This window comes from Dendropsophus ebraccatus, chromosome 1 (assembly GCF_027789765.1).
Source record: "Dendropsophus ebraccatus isolate aDenEbr1 chromosome 1, aDenEbr1.pat, whole genome shotgun sequence".
NCBI classification, from domain to species: domain Eukaryota; kingdom Metazoa; phylum Chordata; class Amphibia; order Anura; family Hylidae; genus Dendropsophus; species Dendropsophus ebraccatus.
Genome location: NC_091454.1, coordinates 159,849,025 through 159,869,219, shown reverse-complemented (window position 1 = coordinate 159,869,219; position 20,195 = coordinate 159,849,025). Strand labels below are relative to the sequence as shown.

The window sequence follows — 20,195 nt, the reverse complement described above, 5'->3', positions numbered from 1 at the left end:
CATACTGTAGATAACTCCTGTGTACACATAGATGAACTTGCTTCATCACTCCCTAAGATCTATTATAGTCTATGGCATTTCGCATTATGGACTGGCATTTATTGCTGTTGCCATAAAGCACAAATAGTGCTGTAATCACTTAATGTTGCTATTCTGTTGCTAACTGATCTACTGCCCAGTATGTGAAACACAATCCTTTTAGGAACAGGGAGGAAGGGAGGAGTTCCAGGGAGCATGTATTGTGTGCCTTCCCATTCTACAAAGTGTTGGGTCACACAACTGCATGTGAGACTGGGTTACAGGGGCATTTCAGCTTCAGTGTGTTAGTTATTGACTAAGGGTCCTTTTACACACACAGATTATCTGGCAGATTTATGCAGCCAAAACCAGGAATGGATTTGAAAAGAGGAGAAATCTCAGTCTTTCCTTTATGACCTGTTCTCTGTTTATAGTCTTTTCCTGGCTTTGGCTGCAAAAATCTGAAAGATATCTGTCAGATAATTAATTTTACTCAAGAAACCCCAATTGCACACAATTTTAAAAGTTCAAAAAATCCCTTTAAATATAGAAACAACATAATTACAAAGGAGAGATCTCCATTTAAGAGGAAATAATTTTATTTGCTTGTGCATTTCCATCATCATTGTTAATGTAACATATTCTAAAATTCATTTATTTTATATGAATATGTACATTTGCAAAACAATATATCCCTATGTTGGCGCAAGGGTAAAATACCATATTTCCTAATCATGATAGCCCCTTTTAAGCTTTGAGGAATCTAGGGCAGATTGCTATCTCTTGGTAGATGAGTTTTTTCACGGCTTTTGAAGGAATAGTTTCAAGAAATGAAATAACTTAGATCAAACACTTTTATCTGATGTAATTCATGTGTAGCACTGAAATTGCTTGCTTTTCATCCCTGAAATTTAAATGAATATATCAGAAATGAATGTCGCTTTTTGGGAGGAAATTGTCCAGGCCTTGTTTAAAAAGCAAAGGAGCCAATGCCCATGGGCTCAGCTTTATACCCTTGCTCCAGTGGACAAGGTACCACCTTTTATAAGCGACGGTTCATTATCTCTTCTTGCAAAGATATGATCAGAAACTGATGATGTCCTTATAAAAAAGAAACACACTTTATGGATGTGAGGAGTCTGTGTAGAGGCTGCTGCAGGGGTTTATCAAGTCTGCAAAGTTCAGAGACAATATCAATCCTGATAAGAGCACAGAGAGACTTCAGGAAACAAGATATATGTGTAGAAACTAAGCAAACTTGTGAGTATTTTATTAAATTAAGGATGCAGCCAATGTTTGACAGTGTGCAAGCTTCCTATACCATGGAAGGAATCTGTGGAAAAGTTCTTCTGCCAAACTGGATTGTTCAGTTGTTGCAATACTAGGAAACCATTAACGCCAGATGTCTATGCTAACATTAGTAGCATAGCTTCAGTACCAAACCAATCTGACTGTGGATGTGGATGTTAAAGTACTGGCTAAGGGCCCTATTCCACCGGACGATTATCGTTTGCATAATCGTTAACGATGAACGATCTCAAACGACCGCTATTGCAAAAGACCTGAAAACGTTCACTCATTTCCATGGAACAATAATTGTTACTTATGATCGTAATTGCGATAGTTTTTTCTTCGCTATTTATTCGCTATTGCGTTCGTATCTATTGCGAACGACCGAACGATGTCTTATTCACTGCGAACGATTTGCGAACGAGCAACGATAAAAATAGGTCCAGGTCTTATAAAGCGATCAACGATTTCTCGTTCGGTCATTAATAGTTAACTGCATTTCAACCGAACGATTATCGTTTAGATTCGAACAAGTTAACGATAATCTGAACGATAATTGTCCGGTGGAATAGGGCCCTAAGGCTCTGGCCAACCCTCTCCTTTTGCTTATTTCTAGTCTGGTACATGACAATCAGATGGGCTTTGTTGCCTGGGAAGTCCACGGTTGACAATATCAGAAGTTTGTACTTCAATCTCCAGATGCTGCAAGAGGGAGAGGAAGGGGCCCAGTGCTATTCTCTTATTCAAGGCTGCAAAAGCTTTTGACAACATAGAGTGGTGCGTGCTTTCCGGTATGGGTTTTGGCCCAAAATATATTTCCTAGATAAGACTGTTGCACACAGAGCCCACTGTAAGACTTTGGGTTAATGGTTTATTATCTAAATCATATCCCTCAAACAGGGGTACCAGGCTGAGGTGTCTCCTCTCCTCCTTTCTATTTGCACTTGCCATAGAGCCATTGGCCTGCTTGGTCATATATATATAGGACACCTAGATTTCTCTATAGAATAGGGCTTTGTCCAGACTCATGCCTCCGATGAAGACTAGATGATGCCATGCACATGTTATGTTGAGCTGTGTGGAGCTGGATAGTTATTGGCAGGAGGTAGGAGAAGAGGTAGAAGGGGACAGTCCTGTTAGACTTTCAGTTAACTTACTAGTTCAATGCCAGCGAGTGCTGGTCTCTGGGAGTATTCCCATTCTTCCATGCCCTTTGTTTCCTTTGTGCATTAATGGTATCTTAATCACATGCTGCTTGGTGCAGTTTTGGGCTATGTTCACACTACGTATCTTTCCGGCCATAGTGCGAACCGCAAATATACGCACGTAGTTTTGAGGTTGATGCGTTCGCTTTAAAGTATACGATATACGGCCGCACAGTGCACACTATGTATAAATTTACGACCGGATCGTATACGGCGCCGTGAAAAATGAACAAGACCATTGTTTGAGAATGGAAATGTTCCAACTCACGGCCGTGGATTTCCATGCGGTCCCGTATGAAGTACTTATTTCAGCCAAATTGAACTTGATTTTTCAATCCAAGAGGTTCTGTGAGTTTTATTGGGCTGGGCGAAGATTTCCAAGTAAATGACCTGTTTCAGATCGCTTCGAAACAAGCTAGGGAAGCATAACTGTACTATGGCCGCATGTCGATTTTTCCCACGCATGAAGTTTCAGCCGCACATGTACGGCGGCGTACGAAATGCGTCCGGAATTGTCTGCAGTGTGAATATAGCCTTGGGCTGCATTGAGACTACCTCTAAATCCTCCTTTTAGCTACTCTAACATACAGTCCCATGTAAAGGACATCCCTTCAGTCTAAACCAACATACAGGCCAATGTAAAAAAAAAAATAAATAAATAAATAAGACATAATAGAAAAAAATAAAGTTGTCCTGTTGAATTAAAATACAGGACAATATTTCTGGGTACAGATAGTAAGACCACAACAGAGATTTTATGTTGCTTGTACATAAACATTCTTATAAGTACTAGATTCATATAAGTAATGGATACGAGGACATTTTCATATAAAGGTTATTGATTTTTTTAATTCATCTCATGGAATAACAGATAGATGTAATTTCATGCCATGTGCATAATCGGAAATATTCTTTTTCTAAGTGTAGAGCAGCCGTACTATGGATCTGAATGTCAATAAGATAAAGTCTGCCTGTTTTTGACTACGCAGCAATATTCTAATGATCCAAGGCTCAAGGTCTCTCAAATTCCCCTTGTCAATTTATTTTGAACAGAAAATTGTGATCTAAACAGTAAATAGCAAAATGATGTAGAATGGATTGTCCTTGTGAATCTCCTCACCTCTCCTAACCTTGGTTCTATTTATCTCTATGCAGTGTATCTCTGTGATGAATATTAATGTAAGTAAAACAGCTATCAGTCTCCAGAAAACTACTTTATACAGGAGATTGATGTCTAAAAGGAAATGTTGCATTTGAGTTTTGAGGATTCTTTGAAATAATTGATTTCAGTACAAATATAAAAAATGCATGGAGCAAGTCAGTGTTTTTTCTTAAAGCTAATTTGATCTGAAACTAACTTACTGAGTTGTAGTACTTTAAAAAAAAAGGCCTGCTTTTGATGTAAAAATGGCACCACTTTTGTCTATGGGCTGGGGCTGGTATTGCAGCCCAGTCACATTCAGGAATACCTAGCTATGTATAGATTATAGAATTGGCTTGTAGTAGCATCTGCACCTATCCTGTCCCCCTGCAGCTCCCGTCCTAAGCACCTTCTGGCCCTGCTTATTGCTACAAGATAAGTCTTCTCAGCAGGACCTGCCTATTCAGCCAATCACTGGCTGCAGCAGTGTCCCACCTCAGTCAGGGATTGGCTGAGAAGACAGGGTCTGCTAAGACATCTCATCTTGGTAGCAACATTTCTCCTCTTTTCAAATGCATTCCTGGCTTTGGCTTCAAAAATCTGTCAGATAAATCTCTCTGAGTAAGCACACCATTAAGCTATGTTCCCACTACGGGAATGTACCATCCTATATTGGGGAAAGACAGCCATCTATTCATAATAACAGCCGCTAATAATGATCATAATTAGAGGGCATTATTATAAATAGATGGCTGTCTTTCCCCATAGGATGGCACATTCCCTTAGTGGGAACACAGCCTAAAACTGTCTAGTCAAAGTTCACAACATTAGTTGTGAACTTAACTTATGGTGTGTTTGCAAGTGATGGACATCTTCATACATATTGAAACATGTCAGTTAATTGTCTTAGAGTAGAGATGATCTAATACCAGACTGTGTGATAAAGGCAAAGGAAAGCTGCATATTAAATTAGACTATAAACAAATTACAATAACATATATGAGGGTTGTCGGCATTGATAGTTCTGAATTTCAAGTCTGGTCTCCATTCATGAAGCAGGAGCTAGTATAGGAGACAAAGATTGCACAAATAAACAACAAATACACTTCCTCCCATTGTGACCGATCCCTTTAAGCTAACCGGCCATGCACTATACAATATTTTGGACACATTGTTACATAGTTAATACGGTTAAAAAAGACACAATGAAATGTGTGACAGTTGTGACAGTGTATAGTGAGCTTTCCAGAATCAGTTGTACAAAATAATGCAATATTGTGCTTTCAGCAGAGTAACATTGACCTAAGACCCATTCATCCAGGCCAAAGTCTGACCCAGCATGTTAGAGACAAGAAGAAAATACTTAAACTCACATTTTAAGAAACATTTGTGTTTTACTATCCACAAAAATCACGAGAAAACTAATTTGAGAAGTGTTACCATATACTGCTCAGCCAGATAAAGCATCTATTCATCCTTAGAATTCATTAAACATAAGTACAATCCTGCCGTCAGAACCTGGAGATCAGCTGCTGTTACTATATTCAGTGACTGTGATTAATTATGTAAAGACGAACATCCAGACAGATCAAAGCCATATATTAAAAATTAACTACTGAAATTAAGCTGTATCAAGTTTCATATCCATTACCAGCAACATAGAGTGTGGCTTAATGCATTGGGTAAGGGAACAAATAATTCATTCATTACTGGAAGTGCTTCCTATAGGGTAAATATACTCCTGAACATGCCCTTAAAGGGGTACTCCACACCCTAAAGCTGCAGAAAATCCTTACTTTCTAGTTCACTCTTTCTTCACTCCTCTGTGCTTGCCCTCCATTCTGAGACCAAAGTCACATGAACTCAGTCTCTTCTGTTGCCAGGCAAGCTGTTACACCTCATCTGTAACCCCGCCCACCACTGACACTACACCAATCACTGAGCACCTGGCCAAGGGTCAAGAAAACCACAGAACACTGACAGACTCCTGAGCAGTATAGGGGAAAATAAACACAAGTGTTTCATCTCTCTCTCTCTCTAATATATGTGGATGGATGGATAGATATATTATTTAGATATTATTTAAATATTTTATTTACAATGCAAATCAAAAGCAGATTAAGGCTGCGTTCACACTACGTATATTTCAGTCAGTATATGTATATTTCAGTCAGTATAGCAACCAAAACCAGGAGTGGATTAAAAACACAGAAAGGATCTGTTCACACAATGTTGAAATTGAGTGGATGGCCGCCATTTAATGGCAAATATTTGCTGTTATTTTAGAACAACGGCTGTTATATTGAAATAATGGCCGTTATTTACTGTTATATGGCGGCCATCCACTCAATTTCACCATTGTGTGTACAGATCCTTTCTGTGTTTTTAATCCACTCCTGGTTTTGGTTGCAATACTGACTGAAATATACGTAGTGTGAACGCAGCCATAGGCTGGGTTCACACTATGTATATTTCAGTCAGTATTGTGGTCCTCATATTGCAACCAAAACCAGGAGTGGATTAAAAACACAGAAAGGATCTGTTCACACAATGTTGATGCCACAATGCCAATTAATGGCAAATATTTGCTGTTATTTTAAAACAACGGCTGTTGTATTGAAATAATGGCCGTTATTTACTGTTATATGGCGGCCATCCACTCAATTTCAACATTGTGTGAACAGATCCTTTCTGTGTTTTTAATCCACTCCTGGTTTTGGTTGCAATACTGACTGAAATATACGTAGTGTGAACGCAGCCTTAGGCTAGGTTCACACTACGTATATGTCCGGCCGCATATTTTTCGCGGCCGGACATATACGTATGAAACTCCGGCCGGGACTTTACGCAAGTTGCGGCCGGATACGTACGGACCGCGAACTTACGCCCGTAGCGTACTTACGCTTCCCGAGCGCTCTTCGTAGCGATCTAACAGCGGTCTTTTACTTGGAAATCTTCGCCTAGCCCCGGACACCCCACAGAACCTTTTGGATTGGAACAAAAAGCTGGCAAAATGAAGAAATCACCACTACGTACGGGACCGCATGTTACGCTACGGGCGTAAGTTACGGCATTTCCGTCCGGAAATAATGGTTTGGTTCATTTTTTACGGCGCTGCATACGATCCGGGCGTAAGTTCGTACGTAGTGTGAACTGTGCGCCCGTAGATCGTATACTTTCCATTGTACGCAAACTACGTAAGTTTCCAGCCGCTTATTCACGGAACGCGCTACGGCCGGAAACTTACGTAGTGTGAACGTAGCCTCAGCCTGCAATGGGCAGATACTACAAGATGAGGTGTATACTTGGCAGTTGGCTCTGAGTTGCAATGCATGCTAGGAAATGTAGCTTGGATATAGACTGGCTTTTAGAAAAACTTGTAACCTAGGAGGAGCGGCGGCTAGAAATATGGGAGGTGGCTCAAAATACTCAGGGGGGCTTGTTGAGTAAGACCAGCCAGGTTTGGTAGCATTTCATTGTTTAGCTCTCGGGTGGAATACACATTTAAGAATTTAAGAGTAGATCCCAACTAAGAAGTGGTAGATATATCTGTAATAACCAAATCGTGCTTCAAGCTCATATCCAGAAGGTACATGTGATACATTTAATATATCCAGCTGTGCTTCCATAATGTATAAAAATGCTTTTATTCTCTAATGCAAATTGTCAATGAGGCATTACTGAGCTCCTAAAAGGATAAGGGTTGTAATGCTTCCTTGTTCCCCTTCCCATCCCTATCCCTGTTTAGAACTTAGTTTGGAACTGCCTCTCAGTCAAGCGGGGTCAGAGATGTGGAGGCCTTATGGTCCTTTTACACGGGACGATTGATCGTTCGTTTTTGCACGATAACGGTCAAATTCGAACGATAATCATACATGTAAACGCAGCGAACGATCAAACGACGAGCAAAAAATCGTTCATTTTGATCTTTCAACATGTTCTCAAATCTACGTTGATCGTTCGCAAAAAATTCACAGATCGTTCCGTGTAAACATTCTTTCAGTGATTTCACCTATGTGTGAGATAGGCTTAAACGATCGCATAGCGAATTTTCTGTACGATGTATCGTTCCGTCTTAACGCTGATCGTTATAAAAAAAACATCGTTCATTCAAAATTGTGCGATCGGGCGAATTATCGCACCGTGTAAAAGTACCATTACAGCTTGAAGCAGACCAGGAACTTGGAAAAGCCTCTTTGACACTATGCACTGGAGAATAAGCGTTTTTCTATGTTCTAAAAGCATAGATGGCTATATAAAAGCTACCTCTTTGTCCTAACAGCTATCTGACAATGTCAGCAGTTTTTAATATTTAATATTTAAGCGTTTATGCAGTGAAATATTTTGGCCGTGTCAGTGCACTCAGTGTACTCTGTGTTTTTTCCATTGTGCTCAGTGACGTCAAGCTGTTCTTTGGCTCATCAAGCACTACAAATAGCAGCAGAAAAAAGGAAGCTAGAGTAACATCATGACCTTCTCTTAGTTAATGTCATATAAGCAGCAGTGCTTTGAAAGGTCAGTATGCGTTCTTACTGCCAGACGCCTCCTCGGACGCTTCCTTTCTCATTATTTGCAGAATTCATCTTGATTACGGTTAGTGGCTTTGTGCTTCTCTCGGTCTAAATGACATTAGCAACTCACACAAGGGACGAATGACACAGGCCGTACAATCATTGTGATTGGGTGTAAATATAATGACATCTAAAAGCCATGATTCATTAGAGGGATTTACAGAAAAGAACTGAAACAAACCATGAACACATAGCATAGCATAGACATGAGCCTCTGTGGGTAGATTTATACCTGAACACAATAGAAACTAGTGCAGGTATTTTTGTATGGATTTATCAGAGATTGCACATTTTTTATTGAGTAGATTTTTTAAATACTGAATAGCTGCATGGCTGGCAGGGAATGTGTCCTGGGTGCCAAGGTGGAGACCTAAATGCACATAGACTGGACCTGAAGTAATTGGTAGCTTAGGTCAACACTTATCTAATAATTAAGACTGTCTTAAAGTGAATATACCATCAAGTACATCACTATTGGGCGGGGATGCCACTGGCACAGTCCTTTATCTGAACCGCCACCTGGTTCCCATGCACAGCTCTGGTCTTTTTGGAAGCACTGGCCCGCCCCAGAGAACTGGATACAGGCCTGCAGGCGCCCGGGGTGATGATCTTCCCTCCCCTCTGTGACACAGTTCCATTAGAATCAATAAGGCTGCAGGAGAGGTGGTGTTGTCACAACAGGGGCCGACAGGCCTGCACCCAGTGCTTTGGGGCAGGCCGGTGCCCCCTAAAAGACCAGCACTGTGCACAGAAATCTAATGGCAGTTCAAATGAAGGACTGCGCCACCAGCGCCAATGCTTTAAGCTGTAACACCCAAAGCGTTGTACCTCATGGTACATTCACTTTAACACTTTTTAACTCAATCAATTTTGAAAGTGATGTTGGTAAGAGAAGTGTTTTTTTGTCCCCGCCCCCCTTTTAAATTTGGTAAAAATGATTGGTGAACATGTATATTAACCAGCCTTATGCCAGGTATAAGCAAAATAAGCACATTTATTATGCTAGATGATATATTGAACACACTAAGCACTATTTTTGCTAACTTACTTTTACCCTTAGACTCTATTGATAAATCTCCCCTTCTGTCTATAGTGTGCATGTGTATGTATGCTTAAAACTATAGAAATGTGTAGGCAAGTACAGTGCTGCAGGCACGCTACTAAAAAAAGGCTAATCTTACTTCCAGAACATGTCAAAACCAAGGTGTTGGCAAGCACAAATGTTGTTCAGCCTCCCTGACTTTTTTTTACTGTTCTTTTTCTTCTCTGTATTTTGCAATGTCAAAAAGTAATTCAATCTATGATCTAGGGAAATACGAATTACAAAAGGGAAATATATAGAGTACTGTTGCTGAATTCTAGATGAGATGCCAGGGCTTAAAAGAAATGCCATCACTCATTAAATGCAGTATACTGTAAATAGCTTTTATACTTTACAATCTACTTAGCAATGACTGCTACATCTTATACCAGGCACAGCACTGATACACACAGTTTACTATTACAACATAAGTAAATGGGGGATGTGCAGGTTTACTTGCCAGTACTTGAAGTAATCTATTATAGTGCCCATACACCTTAGATAGCTTGCGGCCAACATCTATTCCCCCATATTTAATATGCCAACCCTTCTTTCCCCTGATGTGCTTGCCTGGGGACAGTCTGTATGTCCCATATGCTTAGATAGTGAGCCAGTGCCAACACAATCGGTTCACCTAACTTACATCTAATGTGGACAGGCACCTTGACTTAAAGATATTTTTTATAGTCTAGATATAAACAATATAAAATGTGGATTCTGTGGGTACCAGAAAAGGAGGAGTTAAACAAAGGATGTATCTGGACTTCTTTATAATGCTTAGAAAAGTCAAATCGAATGCCAGAATAATAAGATCCTGCAAAGCCATTAGGACAGTAAGTTGCCTGGAAACCAGCCACAGACGCAAGCCTGGTGCCTGGGATGAGTCACCTCCAGCAATGCCTTAATGTACCTCCAAGCAAACACTGTCCACCTGTGCACAGATGGCTCTGATCCTATTATGTATCCATGGGAGAGACAAATGACTTATTTGTTGAGCTGTGTGTGGACAAGCAGGAAGCGCTTTTTCATTATTGATAACCGCACAATGGAAAAACAGAAATACATTGTAGTGTTGGAAGAAGGAATTAGACAGTGATGTACTAAAGATTGGAAAGTGATTGTGAAACCAGCAAGAACAAAACATATCCTTTTCCATTTTTATTTTTTTCCATATTTATTATTTTAAAATATATGCAATATTGGCCTGGTGTACAGACAACAGGGACAGAACCTCTTTCTCATAACCATATTGGACATAACTAAGGTAAAGGGACAGTGACATCATGAAGACTGTTTTACAATATATGCTGCTGCATGCCTCCAACATCACCATAACGTTTAAAGTGAATCTATCATCAGACATGAGCAACAAAGATTTTACCCCTCCATGGTCAGTGGCTCTGCACTGAATCCAGTGGTCCCCTTCTTTTCTGAATCTGCCACCCCATTCCGGAGATAATGCCATTTTCTTGATATGCTATTTAGCACGTCTGGTGCACTAAAGGCAGACCCAGCGCCCCCAGTTCACAGATTTTCCCTCCCATTGACGGGAGGCTAATTAATATTCCTCTACCCAAAGCCGGGCCAGGGAAGTGGAATATTATTTAGCTGTATCATCATTGGCAGGGGAGACATCTGCACTGCCATGTGCTCTTCTCTCTGCTCTGTGTCAGCGAGATGCCTACATAGACTTACATTACATGGCCATCCAGGTCATGTAACTCAGAGCTGGGAGAGAATACACTCTGCATAGACTTCTTCCAGTGCGTTTTCCTGATCGGTTGCGGTCTGAACACCCTGACTGATGACATTTTTTTTTTCTTACTAATGAGAGGTATATAAGGAAGAATAGTCTTTTGATGAACATTGCTGTTTGTTTCTTTGTCCTTGAGCTTCAAGTGAGTAACGCAGAACGTGGGGAGAAATATTTATGATTCATCATAACCTTCTCTTTCTCTAGTGAAGATACATAGCAAGTGTTACATACAGTATGTGGCCTTCAAGATGGCTATGAAAACTGCCAAAGTAGGACTGCAATATCTGAACTCATTTAACCTCCTCCATTGGGCTCCTAGGCTATTCCTTCATTTCTCAGATAATCTGCCTTTTCACGCATACAAATTGAGCCCTGTGGTTCTCAATGAACTTGCCTTTACTTAGATGTGGGCTGGAACATAAGGGCTGTGGGAAAATCATGGGTATTTAGTTCCATTTCAGTGAACAGTAGATTCTGGTAAAAGACTAAAGGCGACCATAAACCCTTAATAATTGATAGTGGGTTATCTCTCCTGTCCAGCCCCCATCCTCCTCATATACAGGAACCCCGAGCATGGCCGAGCTCTCCTGTGTTCCCTATGGCTGTGTTCTTTGTCGCTGGCTGGTTAGGAGAGCCCCATACACCTTATACGCGAGTGGTGGCTACAGCCAACAAAAGTATAAGGTGGATGGTGGCCTTTAGAGAAATGAGGTTTCAGACAGAAGTGGCAAGAGGACACCACACATTTGCTCTCAAGAAGATTCATAAATAGTCATCATATTCTTGTATTTTGAAATGATATTTAATCTTCCAATGATTACTTGACCAAGGTTCCTCTGTAAATAAAATCAGTTCATGGATGATTACTTTCTAACAATTTGAAAATAATTTATTTTCAGAGAACCTGGATGCCATGATAGCTGCCCAGACAAAGAACAAGCTTGGAAAGAATTCAGAGTACCACAACAACAAAGTACTAACAGGTATGTCAGCAAGCATCATCTGCTGATCGTTCATTGGGTTCCATAGTTATTGTAATAAGCAAAAAGGATGCCAGTATTTTCCAGTACAAGTGCCAGCAGTAAGCTAGGATAAATGCTAATTCTGAGATATCTGGTACTTACATCACCATTGAAGGAAGAGTCATTACTCATACTCAGCTACAGTATACAAGCACTACATATGCAAAACCTTTCTGTCCTTTATACTGAAGCCAATCAGAAACCAGTAATTGATCCATCTGCATCTACTATGTGTATATGAAATGTGAAGAACATTGTACTTACCATACAGATACAGTTAACACAGATACATGGTATGACAACTCCAACATGGACAGTATTGAAAAGCAACAGAAATAGCTAAAATTCTTATCCTACAGTGCCCTATATTTGTGTAATGCTCCAACAAGAAGCTTCTGAAAGTCAAGGTTGGAACCCTTGTTGGACTACGATGAAAGCACTTTTGACTTTATTCCTTGATGATTTTGTTGCCACTGCCCATTTATATCAATCTAAAAAGAGCTACCTAGCTTGTGGCCATTCAATGTTGTAGGTTATGCCAACACTAAACCACTAAGGAAAACAAGGAGATAAAAACTACCTGAGAAAGTTTTTGGACATTTCAAAAATGTATGTGCAATAGTATTATCAGGCATTATAAAGGGGTGGAAGAAAATAAGAGAAGGTGTTGTTTTCTAGTTATTTTCTAGTACTCTTTCAGTACCTGAGAAGGAGGTTTTTGAGGGTATTTGCTTATATGTGTCATTTACTAGATGTTTAGTTATGTCTATTATTATTCTATGGTTGCTGCATCATAAATCCACTGTTGATGCACCAACTTTATGGTGAGCTTCTGGTGAGCTCGGTATTCACATAAACCAATCTGAGCAAGCAGAGCTGCACTGAAGAGAATGGAAGAAGTACTGAGCAGCAACCTAAGCCTCTGATGTGACAGGAGATAGACAGGAGATAGATTTAGACTACCTCAGCCTCAGGCTACTGAGAGTAATAATAATAATATTTATTTGTATAGCGCCAACAGATTCCGCAGCACTTTTTTTAATACATAAGTGAAATACAGGTTATATTTATATTTAATTATACTATAAATAAAGTAAAATAAAAACAATACATAGAGACCTGCTCACGAGAGCATACAGACTAGGAGGACTGGGGGTGAGACGAGAGGCAAAAAGTGCTTTATTTGCCACTGTTCCAATTCTTGTACATAGAATCTCAGAGTGCCTATAGGTGATTGGGCGGGCCAATCACACCCCATTTTCTGATTTCAGGTAGCAAGTACAAAGTAGATGGCACCAAAGAGGTTATAGAGAGGATGCAGGAGGGATAGCAGAGAGGGAGACAAGATAAGAAAAGGTTATAAGCCCACCTGAAGAGATGAGTCTTCAGGGCACGCTTGAAACTGTGGGAGTTGGAAATTAGTTTGAGCTCTTTGGGTAGGGAGTTCTAGAGAACTGGTGCAGCACGAGAGAAGTCTTGGAGGCAGGAGTGGGAGGTTCTGATTATGGAAGATGTTAGTGTAAGATCATTAGCAGAACGCAGAGGTTAAGGGAACAGAGGTTAAGTGAAAGATTGCTGGAGGTACAACCTCTGAGTCCCCACTCTGAATGGAATTGTGGTCATGTGCTGTTACTGTCTATGGGGCTGTTACAACTACTCAGGTACCAGTGCTCAGTGATTTACACCGGTCTTATAGACAAATAATAAAGCAGCAGTGCATTTATGTGACCGCTACTCCATTCAGTGACTTGGGAACCCTGTTCTAAATATCCCTGGGGTTGCCCACCCCCATAGCAGTCAATCATTGATGTGGATAGGGGCGGTTATTGGTGGGTCAACACTTAACAGCAAGGACAAGCATGTATTTTAAGCACCTTATCTAATTCCCCTTGTCCCTTCAGTAGTGTATTGCTCTTGAATACTCTGAACTCATAATCTGTGTAATCCATCACATTTTTTTCTCACTAGTTTCTCATCATTCATCACATATCATTCATTGCACATCACAGTCCTGATTGAAGGTGCATTGCTACATACATCACTGTCAGTCTAATTATTATTGGAACCAAGTGTTAGACTTTTTATCCTTTATAACGATCTGTTTGGGGGGGGGGGGGGGGAGGGATAAATCTTCTATGGACCACCAAAGAAACAAGCTGCAAATATCTAAAACTACTGTTAATAATAATGTGAGATTATGTTTTATTTCCACAATACATATATGCAATGTTTATAATGTTGAAGATACTAACGTTACACAGCAACATAATGTTACCATGTTTGGTGCTATCAGGACAGTAAGTAGGACACACAATATATTACAATGCCATTGCTACATTAATTATTCCAAGATAAAGGTTAGAAGAAAGTTGAGTATATGAACTTTGCCAAGATCTGAATTATTTATCCCACAACAGTCCCTTCAGATAAGCCTTATCTTCTCTTCATACAGCTGACAAAACTGATGAGGAATCTGATAGCACCAAAGAAGCTGCAGCCACTATGGAAAAGGAATATGAAAAACTAAAGGATTCTACAAAACCAGAGGAGCCAAAAGAAACCGCAGACAGTACGGATCACAAAGGTAACTATATATAACCAAACACAGTACACACATTTTATTTCTTTCATATGACAAGTGCTTGCCATAAGGGACAGAGAAGCTATAAAGTCAGGTTCACATATGAAATGCTTGTGCAATAGCAGCATACATGACATCACATAGCGACAAAGCTGGTTTAGCACAAGGTTTTTAGAATTGTATAGTTATTTCTGCATCTTCAGTGTTTTTACATGCTGCATTCTCAAGGTAGGGAGATAGTACAACAAAATTGTGCCCCTTTTCATGTGGTAAAGTTACAAAATCCCAGGCTGTTTTTTTTACATGTTTATAACATTTTACGTCCAATTATGGCTAGTTTTATGCTAGCCAGATGTATGAGATGAGGAGGTGTCAATATATGTTATTTAATAATCCAGGTGCGTACATATCCAACTTTAGGGTGGTCTTAGGTTTTCATCATATGAGACATTTTACCATTTCTAAAAATAATAATAATAATAATAAGATCACCGTAGAATTCTCTGGTGATCATCTTTATGTTCAGTTGAAATGTTGCAGCAGGGTCATAACATTGACCATTAAATGAGGGAATGGCAGAATAACGTATGTGTTATGTGATGCCAATGCATGCCTGCAGTCATCCTCAACGAGAATATTTCTATTTTTTATTATTCTCATGGATAGAGTATCCTTTAAATAAAAGAAAACCTTACCATTAAATCTTAATAGGCTTAACTAAGCTGTTTTTCCCCTTTTACATAAAATCTGTTAGGTTCCATATACGCTATGCCAGAAAAGGAAAAGTGTTCTTGAAACCATTATAAAATCCTATTTATTGAGGGCATCACGTCTGTGTTTACAGGGAACAATCCACTTGTAAATTAGGGCTTAAAATAATGTTGTGTTCTAGGAAAAAAGAAGAACAAGAAGGTATTAAATGGATGCTGAAAATAGCATTGCTGCGTCAAACTACTTATTATCCCATTATCCATCAATCATTAACAATTTCTGCTGTTCTCTCCAGGGAAAGCTGAAACATATTTAGAAGCCATTAGAAAGAATATTGAATGGCTGAAAACTCACAACAAACAGGAGAACAAAGAAGGTAAGAAAAGTGTTATACAAACAATTCATATACATTTGTAATTAGAGATGAGCGAGCCTCAAGCACACGAGCTGAAGAAACTGGATGCAGCCGGATTCCTGGAAAACATGGATACAGCCTATGGCTTTATACATGTTTTCCAGGTATCCTTAGGGCTGCATCCAACTTCTTCAGCTGCCAAGAGATCGGGGTCAGACAAACCTGAGTGTGTTCAGGTTAGCTCATCTGTATTTGCTATGATACTGTGAACAGAACATCTTACAGGGAGGGCAAAAAGGGGCAATCGCTCTGGATCTTTACCACCAAGGGCTTCCACCATGCAGTTCCCTCCCTCATCTCATTGAATTTCTATGCAGAATATAGTGTAAAAAGTGCATCTACAAATGCAAAGTTTTTATGTGTGGCAGAGGAGGTGGTTATGCACTTTTAACCATTTATACATTTTAAATTGAATATCTGATCAGCAGTAAAGGAGTTTAGCAATGTCCTAGCTGGTTCATTCCAGGAACCTATGGCGATCGCAACTTAAAAACTGAGTCTATTATCTTCTGACTTTGTAGGATATAAGATAAGATGGAGAAATTTGCCTCAACTTCACCATCTATATTAACTTATGGATAGCAAACACATATTACTTAAAAATCATTGTCTATGATATATGTGATAGAACATGAAACAAAAGTCTACAGCAGTCAGTTTAGCACCTTCTTTATGAATAACCATAGAATATTTTTTTTCTCCTATGGAGCCACTCCGCCTACCCCTAAGTCAATAAATATTATTATTTGTATAGGTTTAGCATATTTAATCTTGTGGTTTAATTAAAGCTTAACAACAGGGGGGGGGGGTGGGGGGTTAACAGATAGGATGCAACAACCATGAGAACTAAGCAAATTAAAAAAAACAAAACACAAATCTGTTCAATATGCTACATGTCCTATATGATAAACAGATACAAATAGTAATGTGGCTTGTTTTTTGTTTTGTTTTTTTTAGACTACGATCTTTCAAAACTGAGAGACTTCATTGACCAGCAGGCAGACACCTATGTAGAGAAAGGAATCCTGGACCAAGAAGAAGCCAATGTAATAAAGCGTATCTACAGTAGTCTGTGAAGAAGAAACTGAGGGGTGCTCTTTACTATCATGGGAAATAAGCTTTAGATTTAGGAACCATCACTATGATCCAAAACCCACACTTTTCCAATGTACTGTTAGAAAACAGGTTGATTTACTAAGGTAAAAAACTGTTCATCAACTAGGTTGAGGCCTTTGGACTCTTTAGAGATGTATACTTATTTTGGCAAATTTTATATAAATCTAAAATATTAGAATATAAATAAAAACATAGAAAAATATGTTGCATCTATAGCAGTGGCAGAGTACACACATGCAATTCTTAAATGGCTGTCTACTTTAAAGAAACCTCCTTTAAAATATTTTTTGGACCAGTTTTCTAAATTTGGTCTATCTGGTCCCAAAATTGGGATTCCACCCTTAGCTAAGGTTCTCAATACTGGATGTCTATTCATTCCAATAAGAAGCCTTTAGCCTTATGGTCTGTTATTGGAGCAGGGAGCATCCCCAGTGTCAAACGTCTGTAAAACTCCCCATAATCAGGAAGACTTTTATGGAATGTTTGCTCTCAATTTCTCAATTCTCACATGCGGAATATGTGCAGGCTTCACCAATAGGCAATGTCGCTGGTGACTGGAGTGAGTGCTACCATGCATTGTGTGGAGAGCTACGGGTTGGAGACCACTGCAGTAGAGGCACCTGGGACAAATGAGAATACATGAGAAGCCAGTCCCTCAAGTAACCATTGCCCGATAGATCTTTGGCCTAGCTGTATGAAATCACTAGTTCCTGGTGAATTGTGGGATTTCTTCTCATTGGTTCAGCTGACCGCATTATGTGATGATGACAGACGCACTTTAATAAATCAGCCTGTTCAATCCTTTTGCATCAGACTATTTTGTAAATGCAATAGCTTTCCTTTATGACAATGCCATTTGCTTGCTTTTATATCAGTAGTTCTTTAGATGGATTGCTTCAATTCTAGTCATTAACAAGACTAAGGTAGCCCGGATTTTCATAAACCACTGAACTTTCTTAATATTCTAAACATGACATAGTATTTCTTGGCCAAATTAAACTTTTTTGCAACAATTTATGGAAATCTATAAGAAGTGTGAACAATAAATCAAGATCTCCGTTAATATGCATTATTGATAGATGAATCTGTTATTTGTTTCCTCTGTGCAATACAGTATATCAATGGTTTAAAGGGGTTGTCTCACAACAGATGTTTATGGGATATTCATAAGGGGGGTATGCTGTTAACCTTTCACCTCTTATACTAAAAGGAGGAGGGTGCAGCTAGTACCACACATTCAAGGGCCTGCAAGGCAGGCTAGTGGGACTCCTATACACTCCTAGACTGTGAGCAGTGGACAGAGAGGACATCTGTCTGGGGGACAGACTACAAGGTGTAAAGACTTGCAGTGAGTGAACAGGTGGGGCATGGGAACAACACTTTGAGACACTTTGAGTGTTAGGAACCAAGTTGCGTGGAAGAGTTAATGTTTGTAAGCTGGCAGGTTTTCTGAACGTTATTGTAATGTCCTGTTGTCTTAAAAGATTGTCCTCTTTGTTGTCAGGACTTGGGTTGAAACTGTAAGTGGCCTGTTGGGACCACTAACACCATTGCAGTGAGCGTTTGTGATATATGCCACTTTGAAAAGCAGCCCAACTAATGAAGAAATCTCAACCTTTGTTTAAGTACCACACTGTTGGGATATGCCGTGTGTATTTAATAAAACTGTTAATATACAACATGTTCTACTCTGAAGCTTCTCTTGCATAATATGCCATCAAAGTCTGTTGTGAGACAACTCGGTAGGCTCAGTCCTATGGAAAACCATGATATCACAATGACCAGTAGCAAAATACAAACTCAAATCTGCTCTGCCTTACTATGGCAACAGAGCTACTAAATCACAACCATTTCTGCTATTATGGATTTGAATTGCAATTTTTTAACTGGCACAATTCACAATTCAAAATGTGTTCTCTGTAGGCCAATAGGACTGCCGGTATATGTACTAAGCCATCATAGCTACTGACTCATCAGATCTTTCTCTTTAGGTCAATAGGACTGCCGCTATATGTACTAGGCCATCAGAACTACTGACCCATTGCATCTTTATATGTTGTGTAAAGCTTTGTAACTATAATAAAACATTGTACAAAGGACTAATGGAGGATCAGCTGTAGGTTAAGAATTTTACATTCATTAAACCAAGTGATTGACTGGAAACACAATTCAACTACTATATTACACAATGGTTTACTACTCATTATATGTTATATATCATTTGTATAATCAATTCTTCATCTAAATTTGATTAAACTTTACAAGGTATTTTGCAATAAGACATTGAATGGTGCTCTTCTGTTCCTTTTCTATAGTTTCATCAGAACTGCATGGTGACATGTTTGGTCGTTTTTAATGTTATTCTCTATTCTCTTACCTCCTCTGGGGTCCGCCATATTAGAGATCCACACATCCTTCTGGTCTTTTCCATATAGTTAGTACAGCAGGGTGTGCAATAGAATACAGATTTGAAAACAGAGACTTATCAGTGTGTATAGTGTCTGCCCCATAATAGTGAATGGAGCAGTGGCCACACAAGCCACTACTGCTGCATTCCCAGGGCACTCAGGGACCTCCATCCTTTGAATTTATAGTGGTTCCCAATGGTCAGACCCCCCTGTAATAACACATTTATTATCTATACTGTAGATAGTTGACAAATGCTATTGGTAGGCCCAACTATTTAACTTGTTCACCCAATAAAGGGTCTGTTCACACTGAATAAAACAGGCGGAATTCAGTGTGAAAAGACCCTAAAGATAAAAATCAGCTTTCTGAATGCTCTAGTGCCGCTTTTCTGTGTCTTCTTTTATTGCAGTTTTTTTTTGTTTTGTTTTTTTGCTGTTAAATGTATCTATTAAGACCTTTGTGAATTTTGCACAATATTTCTTACTTGGACAGAACTTGAAACATGAAGAAATTTCAGACCTGGTCAGGAGGTGGCAAACAGCTTCCCAAAATTTTCGCACAATTTTTTACCTTTTGGAGCAACAATAAATTAGTCTAATACAACTGCAGAGTCCAAAAAAAAACGCTTTACATTCAGTTAGGTGCATAATAATAATAAAGATAAAACAATGCATGCACACTGCTTTCAGCATGCAGATTTTACTTTATAAATTCAGTAAAACTGGAAAAATAAGCAGAAACTGAGATTTTTAAAACTGTGCAAAAGCAATGATACATTTATCCCTAAAGTTAAAGGGAACCAATCACCGGAAAAACGCATATAGAGCTTTTGAAATGTGCTGTTAGAGCACACAGCACACTTGCCACACGTGTTTCCAT

At 39.3% G+C, this 20,195-nt stretch overlaps 1 protein-coding gene across 1 annotated transcript in view; it reads left to right on the top strand.

Moving 5' to 3' along the window:
- SCG3 (secretogranin III) overlaps nt 1–18,471 on the top strand; it is a 28,517-nt gene extending 10,046 nt beyond the window's left edge. Inside the window, 4 exon segments of the mRNA XM_069982924.1 lie at nt 11,962–12,019; nt 14,511–14,668; nt 15,672–15,752; nt 16,749–18,471. Coding sequence (XP_069839025.1) covers nt 11,962–12,019; nt 14,511–14,668; nt 15,672–15,752; nt 16,749–16,867 — 416 coding nt within the window. The 3' untranslated portion in view covers nt 16,868–18,471.
- Nucleotides 18,472–20,195: the final 1,724 nt, after the last annotated feature.